Source organism: Haliotis asinina, chromosome 6 (genome assembly GCF_037392515.1).
Source record: "Haliotis asinina isolate JCU_RB_2024 chromosome 6, JCU_Hal_asi_v2, whole genome shotgun sequence".
NCBI classification, from domain to species: Eukaryota; Metazoa; Mollusca; class Gastropoda; order Lepetellida; family Haliotidae; genus Haliotis; species Haliotis asinina.
The window spans coordinates 36,869,420-36,882,672 of record NC_090285.1 but is presented as its reverse complement, the minus strand read 5'-3'; the positions used below and the strand labels follow the sequence as shown (position 1 = coordinate 36,882,672).

At 39.5% G+C, this 13,253-nt stretch overlaps 1 protein-coding gene across 1 annotated transcript in view; it reads left to right on the top strand.

The window, feature by feature from the left end:
* Positions 1-4,384: 4,384 nt before the first annotated feature.
* Positions 4,385-13,253, top strand: part of LOC137286817 (SWI/SNF-related matrix-associated actin-dependent regulator of chromatin subfamily A containing DEAD/H box 1 homolog) — a 30,143-nt gene continuing 21,274 nt past the window's right edge. Inside the window, exons 1-7 of the mRNA XM_067818824.1 lie at positions 4,385-4,457; positions 4,568-4,877; positions 7,487-7,718; positions 9,045-9,271; positions 10,037-10,245; positions 11,069-11,186; positions 12,951-13,027. Of these exons, the coding sequence (XP_067674925.1) occupies positions 4,715-4,877; positions 7,487-7,718; positions 9,045-9,271; positions 10,037-10,245; positions 11,069-11,186; positions 12,951-13,027 (1,026 nt within the window). The 5' untranslated portion in view covers positions 4,385-4,457; positions 4,568-4,714. The remainder of the gene's footprint in view (positions 4,458-4,567; positions 4,878-7,486; positions 7,719-9,044; positions 9,272-10,036; positions 10,246-11,068; positions 11,187-12,950; positions 13,028-13,253) is intronic.

Genomic DNA, 13,253 nt, shown 5'->3' with positions numbered 1-13,253 from the left:
TCCAAAACAGACAACCACATGGCAATATGGCACGCCATAACACTAAAACGCATGACAGGAAACCACAAGACAACATGACACGCCATGACACGACACAGCATGACAGGTCATATCACGACTCCATGTGACACGGTGACTCAGAAGGACGGAGCATGACATGTCGCTGCACTAGGACAACAACATAGAAAGTCGAACAAAGAGCTACGGCTGATGTGTATACCTACTGGTCCCGCGGGACCAGAGCCAGTCAGTTAATTTCGTGAAACGACTGAGCTTGTACGTCTTCTAGAGCGTGAACTGCATAACGTATTGATTAACAAAGGATCATGCAGAAATCAACTGACAAAACATTCCTTGGACCCGTCAGCAAATGGTGAGTGAAGGAATGAAAATGAATTAAATGCGGAGTGAGTTAATCTACGTTTACGCCGCACTCAGCATATTGTTCCAGCTGTTGGGGACATCAGAAACGGCTTTCAAGCATTGAACCCGGATCTTCGGCGTGACGTGCGAACGCTTTAACCTCTAGGCTACCCTACCCTAAATGCGGAGAAATCTAAATTTTCTAACCATGTAACAACATAACTGGATGAATGACTCAGCTGGAAGTAGATTTTAGTTTTGTGACTAAAACAGATTGGAAAAAGCGTTTTGAGATTCTAAACTGTTTGTTCTTGCATCTCCATTTGTCATCTAACAACAACCGTTTATCTGCGAGGACTTAGTGACTCGGTCTGTAAATTTTCGAGTCTGGACTGAACCTTCCAGTGATTGACATCATGAGCATCGATTATTTATAGACCGTCGCCAGATACCTGGAATATTCCCAACAGCGGCGTAAAACTAAACGTACTCACTCACTCAACAACAGTTTCAACAACAGAATCAACTCTAATGAGTGAGCGAGTTCACTTTTAAGCCGCACTCAGTAATATTACAGCTATATGGCCGTGGTCTGTAAATAATCGAGTCTGGACCAGACAATCCAGAGATCAACAGCATGAGCATCGATCAGCTCAATTTGGAACCGTTGACATGTGTCAACCAAGTCAACGAGCCTGACTACCCGATCCCTCAAATTGTCGCCTCTTACAACAAGCATAGTCGCCTTTTATGACAAGCATGGGCTGATGAAGGCCTATCCCTACCCCATACCTTCACGCGTCAAATGAATTCTACCCAAAAACCCATAGACCACTGCACCAGCTGTGCCTCCTGTAGCTACGCTGCATGTCAGCATAATCATTTCGCTAAAACGTATACAGATCTCACGGTGAGAAAGATAGCCACTGGCCCGCCAGTCCGTGGCTAGTAAAAATCCATTCGCTCAGTAAATCTCACTGGCCCGACTGGCTGGGAATTTTCATGGGGTCTTTTTGTAAATATATCAGTCTCTCTGACTTGTTAAGTTATGACACACATTTAAATCATGCATGATTATGGCCTTATAAAATCGTTCGTCGTATTAGTAGCTTAATGATGAACCCCGTGTCCACGTTCCGATTTCGGACTGGTGAATCATTTTGTGGAGTGGTAACTTCCAGGCATAGCTAGCCGGACTGGCTAGCAAAATCTGGGAAAACCATTCTGTCACTGGTCTCATGTACTGATCAATCATTTAAACAGAACCATTTCAGATGTTGATAAACCTAGTAAATAAATACTGACGAAAGGTTCGTCAAATCCTCGACCATCGGATTAAGGGACGCAACTCCAGACCATCAACCCAACTGCACACCCCACGATCCAGCTTCGTTGCATCCGATCAAATTAATGTGATACACACTTAATGAATAACTAAAACGGACAAGTTGTTGTATTGATTACAAACAACTGATACGGGAACATGCGATCGATTTATTTACAACTATAGTTTGTTTCATACATCCAACTCGAATCTGATAAATCATTCAGTTTGGACGGCTTTGATGGTCAGGATTAGGACTTCCGGACATTGTGTGTGACATGCCGGGAGCAGAATCCTTTCACCCACTAAACAGGGTAATAGGATGAGATCAACGTGCATGCACTGAGTAATTTCTTGGGCGCGTTGAGCAGTCGCCCGATGTAGCGCAAGGACAGCATATTCAGGGAACCGGTTCTGCATGTATAATGGTGTGGCAGGCAGTTTTCTTCTGAATAAAATTCAGGTAGTCACATCCCTCGTGTATCCTCCATTCTACGTAATAAATTCCTGCTGGTGGATTAGCCCAGTGGTTAAAGCGTTCGCTCGCCATGCTGAAGGCCCGCGTTCAATTTCCTAGATGGGTATAATGTGTGGAGCCCATTCTGGTGTCCCTCGCCGTGATATAACTGGAACATTGTTAAAAGCGGTGTAGTGCCTTACTCACCAACTTGATGATAAATTCCCTGTTCTCATTCACTCCGTAACTAACAGTGAACAGTGTGTGAACGGTTACTGACAAGGATATCCTTGTCTCCTAATCAAAGACATGTTTGATGGCTTAATGTGACACGATTGGCTGAAGTGATGAATATCTTAGACGTCTGCAGCCATGATGAAACCAACTAGGGTATGGCACTCAAAAAAGCATGAAACAATCCAGGTGAACAGGCTCTGAAACCCCACAATCACAGGTTTCTTGTGATCCCAAGGGACACAACTCTGCATAGCAAGTATTTATCGTGAAAGACTGTATGTGCATATGGTGCATTGGATAATCGATGATCAGATATCCAGGGTAGTGTGTGACACGGTAATGGAACTGGTGTGATTGGAGAGCCTCGTTTGTGCCAGAAATATTTTGCTGTGGGTTCCATCAGGTACTGAGTCAACGTTCGGCAGCATTATACCTATGCTGGTGGGCTCTAGCATAGGTGTAAACACCAAGAACATGCATCAGTTTGGCCATAATATATGAACTACTACATGACTCGAACATGAATAAAGCGGATATGATACATTTCAAATGGGCTTCTCAATGTAATACAGTTCAAATGGGCTTATAAATATAATACTGATCAAATGGCCTATACATATAATACTGTCCACATGGGCTTATAAATATAACACTGATCAAATAGCCTATAAATATAATACTGTCCACATGGGCTTATAAATATAACACTGATCAAATGGCCTATAAATACAATACTGTTCACATGGGCTTATAAATATAATACTATCCTAACAAACACAGTACTTTTCAAATGGGATTTTAATTAATAGTAATGTTAAATGGGCTTATAAATATAATTCTGTTCACATGGGCTTATAAATATAATACTGCTCAAGTGGACTCACAACACATATATGATACATGTACTGTTTAAATAGGCATATAAATACAATTGTTTCTCAATGGGCATATAAATACAATACTGTTCAAATGGACGTATGATGATAACACTGTTCACGTGGGTTTAAGAGCACAATACTGTACACGTCTGTAATAATTCCAAATTCACACACTTCAGTGGAACGTATGCATACTGTATACATGACAAGCCACAGATTATGTGTGCATGTGTATCTTAATCTTCAAGAATATTGTTTTGCAGCACCATACTACCGGGTACCCATTCACTGTGAAATAACATGACGTTCTCTGTACAATATCACACCTATCAATGGCGATCAAACAGTAATGCCAGACATACATCATGATGTAATGATCACAAATACAGATACAACGCAATAATGATTTCTATTACAACACCGGTTTTCCGACAGATACAGACTCGTACCAGTGATACTGGGCCACTTGGCGTAATTCAAATAGCTTACATCTCAATTTAGCATAAATGATATTCATTAATTTAATTTTCGTAAGATCCAAGTCAAATTGGGCACATTCGTGAAGAACCATCTTACCTACAATCACATAATTTCCAGTTGCTTATTTATCGAATGGCAGCAAGTTGGTGAACATGTGTATCACAATATGCCGAGATCTCTTTAACATGGCGGTTTGTAGGGTAATGCATTGTGGAACCATACGTATGTTGATACATGCAGAGAACATATTACATGGTCTCTGATACATGTGACGTCAGTGGTTAAATAGTGGTCGTAAAACTGAACTGAAATTATGTGTGCAGAGCACAGAAGATTTCACATTTGACTGTCAGACGTTACTAAGATCCATTCTAAACTAACTTCATGAAAAGTATTAATTTTGTGCTGCACTGAAGTAACATTATGCCATTCTATGGCCATTACGTCAAGTTGCCCAATATAACAGGCACTGTATTTGGTTCGAAAATAATGTAACCTTTGGCATTGCTACTGAAAATATGTAAAAGAAGGGATAACAAATTTTGTAAATGTGTTACAACATACATGAGAAATTGAGTTTCGAACCGGCAGAAACGGCACGTGGGATTTAAAGCCTGTCGTAATGAATCTGAGTTACCTCCCCTCGATTACTCTTCTGACACATCCGGTCAGTAATCTTTATATTCTGATTAGAGTGCCGAAAATCGAGGCAAAAGGGGTAAGATAACGTCCTTTTCGGCTCTGAATAATTTTCAATTTTCTTTAAAATAATACACGGAGAAGTGTTGCTTCAGAATTTCGTAAAACAGAAGGCTCTTATACTTGCAGACATTTTCATAAATTGTTCCCGCCATAGCCGAAGCCGAGTGTGTCAGATGGGCAACGTGAACCGTGATTCATGGATGAATGAAAACATGGCTGTCATCTCGTGAACATTCTGTTCTAAAATTCCTTCCATTGATTAACTAATTCAAGATGGCCGGAAAACCAGCACAGGTGAACACGCTATTGCAGTACAGGTTTGTGAAGAGACCAGAGAACAGACTTTCACATAGCGGAGAATCGAATTGTTCTGATTCGGCAGAGGAAGAAATCAACAATGGGAACGCAAGAACGGCATCTCAAGAGAGCACGCAAGGTTCGTCGTTGTATTATTACCTGAGATTCCATGTTCAGAAATGTTACCGAAAAAACAGTTATTACTGGTGTCTTGTATATTATATAACTGTTCTGAATCGGGTTCAAAAATCCCATCGCCCGACGCCCGGGTCAAGTCAGTTTTCATTTCGGGCAATCAGATAATGGTATCTTACTTGTCCGTGGGCTACTAGATAATTTCCACTTATGGTTTAAAACTGCAAATAATCTTGTATTTCATATCTGATCATGATGAAGCTATTAAATTTCGCAATAATAATAAAATAGGTCTAGTAGAGTGAAATCATCGCTCTTTGTTATAAATAGTTCAGGAAACATTTACATCAAGCATTGTGTCATAAAATCAGGGTACGTGGAAAATTAGTCAGGATAAGTTTAAGTCACTTACCCTGTGGCAAGTGGCTTTTCAACATATTTTTGAACCCCTGGGAATGATAGGCATCTTGAGTCAGTATATCCGTGATTGCAGTGGAAAAAACACAACCACATAAAACCTATACATTGACATGTTGAAACAATCAGTACGGGTTAAAAACCTACATTCACAGAATAAAAATGTGTACGTTTTGGAATTAATAGTTTTGTGCAAAGACTTAGAGACTTAGAGGACATCATAAAGCTCAGTACTACCATGCTGAGTTACTAAATGTTAATGCCTTGAGTGGTAAAGAGTTCTATTCCTACCTGCATCCAAAACATTATTTATAAATTGATATATACTAGAATTCTTAATAACATGACAATTACTAGAGGATTCACAAAAGTAACTAAAAGCCTTAAAATTAAGTGTAAAATCTAGGGTTGAACCACTTGGTCTGCAGAAGAAAGAATTTGGGGGATCGGAAGGAACTCGTTCCCCTTGAGTTTTTCTGAATATTGAATACAGTAAAATGGTAAAATCTGCATTGCATGTTTGTAATTTTCTTCATGTTTAATTTACATTCGTATGGCACAGGGCAGAATGTCCTAACACCACAGCTAAATGTGAACCAGGGTGAATTTTTGGTTAGAATTTGTTCTAAGAAATCTGTGCTGGTACCACGAGGCAACCTATTTATCTGGGTTGTCCAACTCGGTGCCTTGGTTGCAGTTGGTTCATTGTCAGCATGCCTGAACAGGGTGCAGTTTTGCTATTTACAACCTGCACTGGTGCATGTTAGAAGTGGCTGGTGTACAGTACTTGAGCCACAGGTTGCACACAGTTCAGGAAAAAATATATCTTTCAGGATCTTATAGTTGTCATCATGTGTTTTAATTGGAAAGTCAGTGAATGTGACTCTAGTGTGAGTAGTACCTTCCTGTCTGCATGACTTTTTACAAGCACAAACATTTGTGCACTCATATAATGAGTTACACTGAAGTTATGATATAACTGAGATTCATAATTAATGGTAAGACACAACTGAAAAAGAATCATTAATCATTTTTCATCATGGGGTCAGGTTCTGAATTTGTTGAATGTATCTGATACTGAAGACTTGTTATGAAAATTTAAGAAACAAATACTTTAAGTCATTAAACTTTTGCGAGCATGATATTTTTGCGAAAATTGCGAATGACTTGAGCCCGCAAAAATATCATTTTGCAATTTGCTGGTAGAATGCAATGAATAATCAGCAAACAACCTTTCCTATCGTCGCTTTATTGTTCACCAGCTCATATAATTAACAACAGATCTAGACAATACGTAAATTAAGCAATGACAACAACGTGAAGAATGACTAATTACTAGCATTACTCGTACTCACGTGTCACATGTCAAACAATGGATACCTGAACAAAAGTCACTCAAACAGTACATCCGATAGTCCAGACAGGCCCCAAACACGCAACACACGTTTCTTAGAGACTGTTTGAAAGGCGGAGACCATCCAACGGGCATGGATAGGTTTCACGACACTTATCTGGAGATCAACAGCTTCGCTGACACTGACTAAACTGGTCCTTCATCAGTGCCAATTTATAGAGTCATTCCATTTGATTTAATTTCTTTGAACTGTTTTAAGCTTATCTGGCCTATGAAGCAAGTGTTGTTTATAGGAAAACATAACTGATTGCATACATGTGGCAGTACTCCACTGAATGGTGTTCAAGATTAGCGTCAAACAATAATATGTGATTGGATTTACTTCAGATAAAACTTTCAGATGCAAGTAAGCTTTGAAACTGTCAAACTAAACTGTTTTGATAATTAGGAATGTCACAAAAATATTGTGACGTAAAAACGTCTGTTGGTCGACACTCTCAAAAATATCATGATGCAAAAAATTTGTGATTTACAGTATTTGTTCTTTTTAATAACCATGACATTATTTTAAGGTGCAACTAAAATTTTGTTGGTGTAGCCAAACCTATAGGACATCTTGCACTTGGTTCAGGTACAGAAAAAAACAATAAAATTGCCTCCTGCATCACAGAATGTCAGTCACAAGATGTCACTCTCACAGATGGAATCTTGCTGAGAATGAGAGTGGCATTTAATAAGAGACACTCGCCTGTGATTAAAATCAGTCATATAACTGTTCTTGGGTCTGCATCTGAATGCTTTGAGGCGCCCTGACCGATTGTATTTCATGTTTCACTTCACAGAGTACGTGTACAGTCCACCCAGCACAACTACCGTACCAGAGTCCCCCCTGGCAGGCTCAAGCTTTCCAAGTAGTCCGACGTCGCCTGTGTTTGTGTCAAAGAAACTGATTCGACCTTTGTCTATCGAATCTGATGAGTCGCAGGATATAGGTGGTGCTCAATGGCTGTCAAAACAACAGGGGAAACAGAATCATATTGTCAATGGTTCTTCTTGCAAAGACAAACTGAAAAAGTAATTTGTGTGTAACTTGCATAAACAAGATTCTTAGACATTGGTAGAAAATTCATCTTGTTCATGGAAATCCTGAGAAAAACGTATGTTTTACTGATTACATTGTATTACATGATTATGTTGTATTCGTGAAATTAACATATCTGAGTTGCTGGTTAGCATAACTCCCCAGTAACCTGTTGTCAGAAACAGTGAAAGAGTGAATTTAGTTTTACGTCTCACTCAACAGTATTCCAGGCACTGGTATATGGTGGCAGTCTGTAAATAATCAAGTGAGGACAATCAAGTGATAAACAGCATGATCATAGATCCTCGCAGTTGGGATATGATGACATGTCAATTAAGTCAGCCTGCCTGACTACCCTATCATGTTAGTCCCCTCTTACGACAACCATGGGTTTCTGAAGATCTAATCTAACCCAGATCTTCACAGGTCTGTCGGAGACAGTGATTAAATGGATCAAGTTGTCAGGCTTGAGGACTTTTTTAATTGTAACTCAGTGGATCATTACTGTCGATAACTAACAACAGATTGTCTAGTCTAGAGTTAATGTGTACACATTGTACACATCTGAATTAACGATTGCTGAGTTAAACAACAGATAGACTAGTGCAGAAAATTGTCAAGAACATAGTATATTACCTCAGCCATTTGTCTGAAAGCTTAGTTAACATGTGAAATGTTGTGTATCAGACTTTGATATGATAGTGATTTTTTTCAAAATTATATTTTGCAGATATTTGGAAAGACATGGGTCATTTTGCTCATTGGAATGGCTCATTAAAATTTACTATTGATACAAGGGTAGTTGTTCATTCAAAATTAAGAAGATGACTTATAATCCTGAAATTGCCCATTGTTAAAGTTCTCTGTCCTATTCCCTGATTCTGATACAGATTTGGCTTATCTGTTAATTCATACTGCTGCCCCTGAGTTTTGGGTATTGTTAGGGAAAATCTCTGGGTAGGAATTGACCTTCAGCTACCCATACTTCACGTAAAAAGCCACTAACAGGATTGGGTGGTCAGACCCGCTGACTTGGTTGACACGTCATATTCAAGTTGTGTAGAACTATGCACATGTTATCGATCACTGGGTTGTCTGGTCCAGACTCGATTCTTTAAAGACTGTAACTAGAATGGACTACTGCTGAGTGAGATGTTAAAACAAAAACCAACCAACAATGAATATTTAAGTTTTTTGTCAGTTTACTCTGAATCATTTACTTAACATCTAGTGCACATATTAATAGTATCCTTGAAGATATTCTTTTTGTCTGAACGTTAGTGATTACCTTTTTCTGATCCAAAGCTGTCCCATTTCAGATTCAGGAGACTTAAACCTATGTCTGACAGCGACTCAGATGATGCATCCACTGTGTCTAGACAAAGTCCAAAGGAGGAATTCACCCGCAGTCGCATTGAGAAGATCAACCACCTGAAAAGCATGTTTCCGATCCGAGCCAGCAGTCAGCTTGGTGATGCAGTGGATCTGTTTGATGGAGATGTTGAAGAGATTGTCACTTCGCTAATGAGTGGCAAGTTTGACAGAGGTAGGTTGCAGGATGATGTTGCTATTTCCAGTAGTAGTTCTATCAGGTTCTGTCGTGTTCATCTATAAGTTATTTAAAGGTCACATGCAATGTAAAACACAACTCTGCAGATTCTGGTACCTTTCTGTATGCACTTATCGAAACAAATAATTAAAAATGCCAATTCAACCTATAAATTTGTGAAAAAAACATGCGATGGAAAAAAAACCTGCGAAATCTGAGTTCAAACGATTCACTAATATTTTCCCAGTGCTGGGGGGAAAAGTGGTTTCGACAGCTGTGCTGTGCTGTGCTGTGCTGTGATCAGAACGCATATACAGTGAATAGGTTCGCAGAGCTTAAAACAGTATGCCTGGCTGGGGTATTAGCCCGTGGGCAGTAATCTAATCTTGGTTGTGTACACAAACAAATAATGAATCCACTTGTTACATAAAAATAAACATGTTGATTTTGATAAGCAGCCTTTGTCACAGAGAAAACTCAATGTCTGGTTTAATGACACCTGTATGTCTTCAAATTTGGTGACAGCCTACAATGGGTGACTGTGCAGATACCAGTCATTTTATGCATCTTGTGTGTGACCAGAAAGTGAAAAGTAGTGAATATGTTTAAAATATTTCATTCTTCTTTAGCGACAAGGGACATTGCCCTGTTAGTGGCAAACACTTGTTACTGATTGTTATGGTGATGCAAAGTGGTATCTGCATGTAATTATGAGATATTTCATGCGTATGCTTACTTACGTGTTCCTTCACCTCCTTTCAGAATTGGTTGACAGGAAACGAAAACGTGCTCACGAAGAGAGTTCTCCGCCTCTTGACAGACGGCCTTTTAAGCGTATCCGCATAGTGCAGAGTAGTGACAGTGTAGAAACAGTTTCTCCAAACAGCTCCCAGTCCACTCAACTTGACTCACAGACACAGGATCAGAGGCTTGGCACCTTATTGGAGGCATTTCCCGACAAGCCTAATGAGGTATGATGTATATTTGTGGTCTAAACCCTGTAAGTTCCCCATAAGTTCCCTTGTGGTCTCAACACATTAGGGAGCTCCCCACAAGCCTAACAGGGTATGGTGTACTAGTGGTCTCAACACTGTAGGGAGATCCCCACAAGCCTTATGAGGTATTGTGTACTAGTGGTCTCAACACTGCAGGAAGATCCCCACAAGCCTAATGAAGTATGATGTACTTGTGGTCTCTACACTAGGGAGATCTTCCCAAGCCTAACAATGAATGGTGTACTAGTGGTCTCAACACTGTAGGGAAATCCCCACAAGCCTAATGAAGTATTGTGTACTAGTGGTCTCAACACTGTAGGGAGATCCCCACAAGTCTAATGAAGTATGATGTACTAGTGGTTTCAACACTGTAGGGAGATCCCCACAAGCCTAATGAGGTATTGCGTACTTGTGGTCTCTGCACTAGGGAGATCTTCCCAAGCCTAATAATGAATGGTGTACTGGTGATCTCAACACTGTAGGGAGATCATAACAAGCCTAATGAGGTACGGTGTACGTGTGTTATCAACCCTGTAGAGAGATCCTGAAAAGCCTAGGTGCCAAGGTGCCACATATATTTTTCAACAAATGTCTTGAGGCATTTTTGTTTGCATGTTAACTTGATATTTCAGTGATTGAGGTTTGCCATTTCCGACTTCTCATTGCCCATAAAATGCCCTTCACTTTTGAGTCAAATGTTATAAGAGAAAAAGTGCAATCTATGGCTGATTACATTGATGCCTTCTTCATATGTTATAGATGTTTTTGCAGTATTGTGTAGACATTAATCTCTGTACAGGTATTGCTGAAAGCCCTGGAGGACCACAACTGGTCTACAGAAGACGCCATGCTGGCTTTGTCATCCAGGGTGCAAAATGGGAATGATTCTAAAAGCAAGAAAAAGGAGAAAAAGAAGGGTGTGTTCTTTGTTCTGTCTTTTGAAATTTGATCATATTTTGTATGATTGGTTAGAACTTTCAAAACGGCCATATCATTGTTTTGAAAACAACTTCTAAGCAGCTTTGAATCACTTTACATACTTATCATACATATGTTTCTTCTGGCCGTAAAGTATATTTGACTGAAGCTGTATTAATCACCTGAGGGGCAGTGCCATGCCAAAGATCAAGGTTCGATTCCCCACTTTGGCACATTGTGTGAAGTCCATTTCTGGTGTCCCCTGTCATGATAATTGCTGGAATATTGCTTAAAGGTCACGTGCAACGTAAAACACAACTTTGCAGATTCTGGTACCTTTCTATATGCACTTACCGAAACAAATCATAAAAAATGCCGATTCAACCTATAAAGTTGAAAAAAAAATGCGTTGAAAAAAATCCGAGTTCAAACGTTTCACTAAATTTCCCCCAGCGCTGGTGGGAAAAGTGGTTTCAACAGCTGTGCTGCGCTGCGTCCATAACGCATGCACAGTGAATAGGTTCGCGGAGCTTGAAACAGTATGCATGCCCAGTGTCTGAGGTCATGAGCAGTAGTCTAATCTTGGTTGTGTACACAAACAAGTAAATAATCTACTCGTTACATAAAAAAACTTGTTGATTGTGGTAAGCAGTCTCTGTCACAGAGAAAGCTCAGTGTCTGGTTTATTCACACCTATATTTCTGTTTGCCTGTCTTTTTAAGACAACATGCAATACACAGCTTCAATCATTGACCATGTGCAATTTGAACTTAACACCTATCAGACTATACGACATAAAGAAAATAAGTTGATTTATGACTCGTGCACCCGAGTCCTGTGTCTGCCACATTATGTAATTAGGCACGTGTGATACACATGACATGTTTATATGTCTGTGGGTTGCCAACAAACTACATTCATTTTTTTCGCATGACTGGATCTGACGGAAACTGGTGTAAACTCTTGTCAGTTTCAAGTCCTGCTTTGTACTTGGATGAATTCCAGCCATGCAGTAGTTCACTATCTCTACTGACATGATTTTTGATTGGATCAAGTGCAAATTCAGAGGACATGTATTTTCCAAACCCAACATCTCTATATACATTCTTTATGGATAACGACTTCTTTTAGTGTATATAATTTTGTTTGACAACAGTATATGGATCCATACTGAAACGATGCATCAAGTACACAAAATGAAGTTGTTATCCATAAAGAATCTTACTTTCTTGTGATTGGCTATTCTTCTAAAATGCCCATCAAACAGATCATCTTTCTGTACACATAATGAACCCTCAGCATATCAGCAAATGAAACAGCCAATCGGAAGCCGTCGTTGCACTTGAGTGGATATCCACCCGTTATGACTGGGTTCGGCCTCCCGAGTGCTTCGTTTCGGGGGAAGTAAGCCCAAGTACAAAATATTGCACTTTTGAATCGCGATTGTACGCTTATAATTTTGTTTATTTGTTTTTTTAAAAGCAGCAGTGTATATTATATGTCATGAATAAGTGATAAATGTTTTTTAATTATGTTTGATTTTTTGGTTGCATATGACTTTTAATGCAGCATAGAGCAATACTTACTCGATCACTTGAGCAGCTGACTTCACAATTTTGTAGACATTTGCATTACAAATAGAAATTGATATTTCACTTCTTCCAAGGAAATGACTTGTTTGCAATGTTGCGATGTTGGTGGTTTACTAACATGCAGCATGCTAACATGACATTGATAATTTATTTGGACATATTTTCCTACAGTATCCAGAAGGGACGAAGATCTGTCAGATGAGGATGATGATTATCTTGATGATGGCTGGGACAGTGATGACAGCATGGTATGGATTCTGTTGTATATATTCCTATATTCAATGAGTGAGTGAGTGAGTTAAGTTGTAACCCACACTCAGCAATATTCCAGCTATATTGTGGTGATCTGTAGTTAATTGAATCTGGACCAGACGATCCAGTGATCAACAGCACGAGCATCGTGCAAGCGTGACCACCCGGTCCTGTTTGTTGCGTCTTACGACAAGCAGAGTCGCCTTTTATGGCAAGCATCGG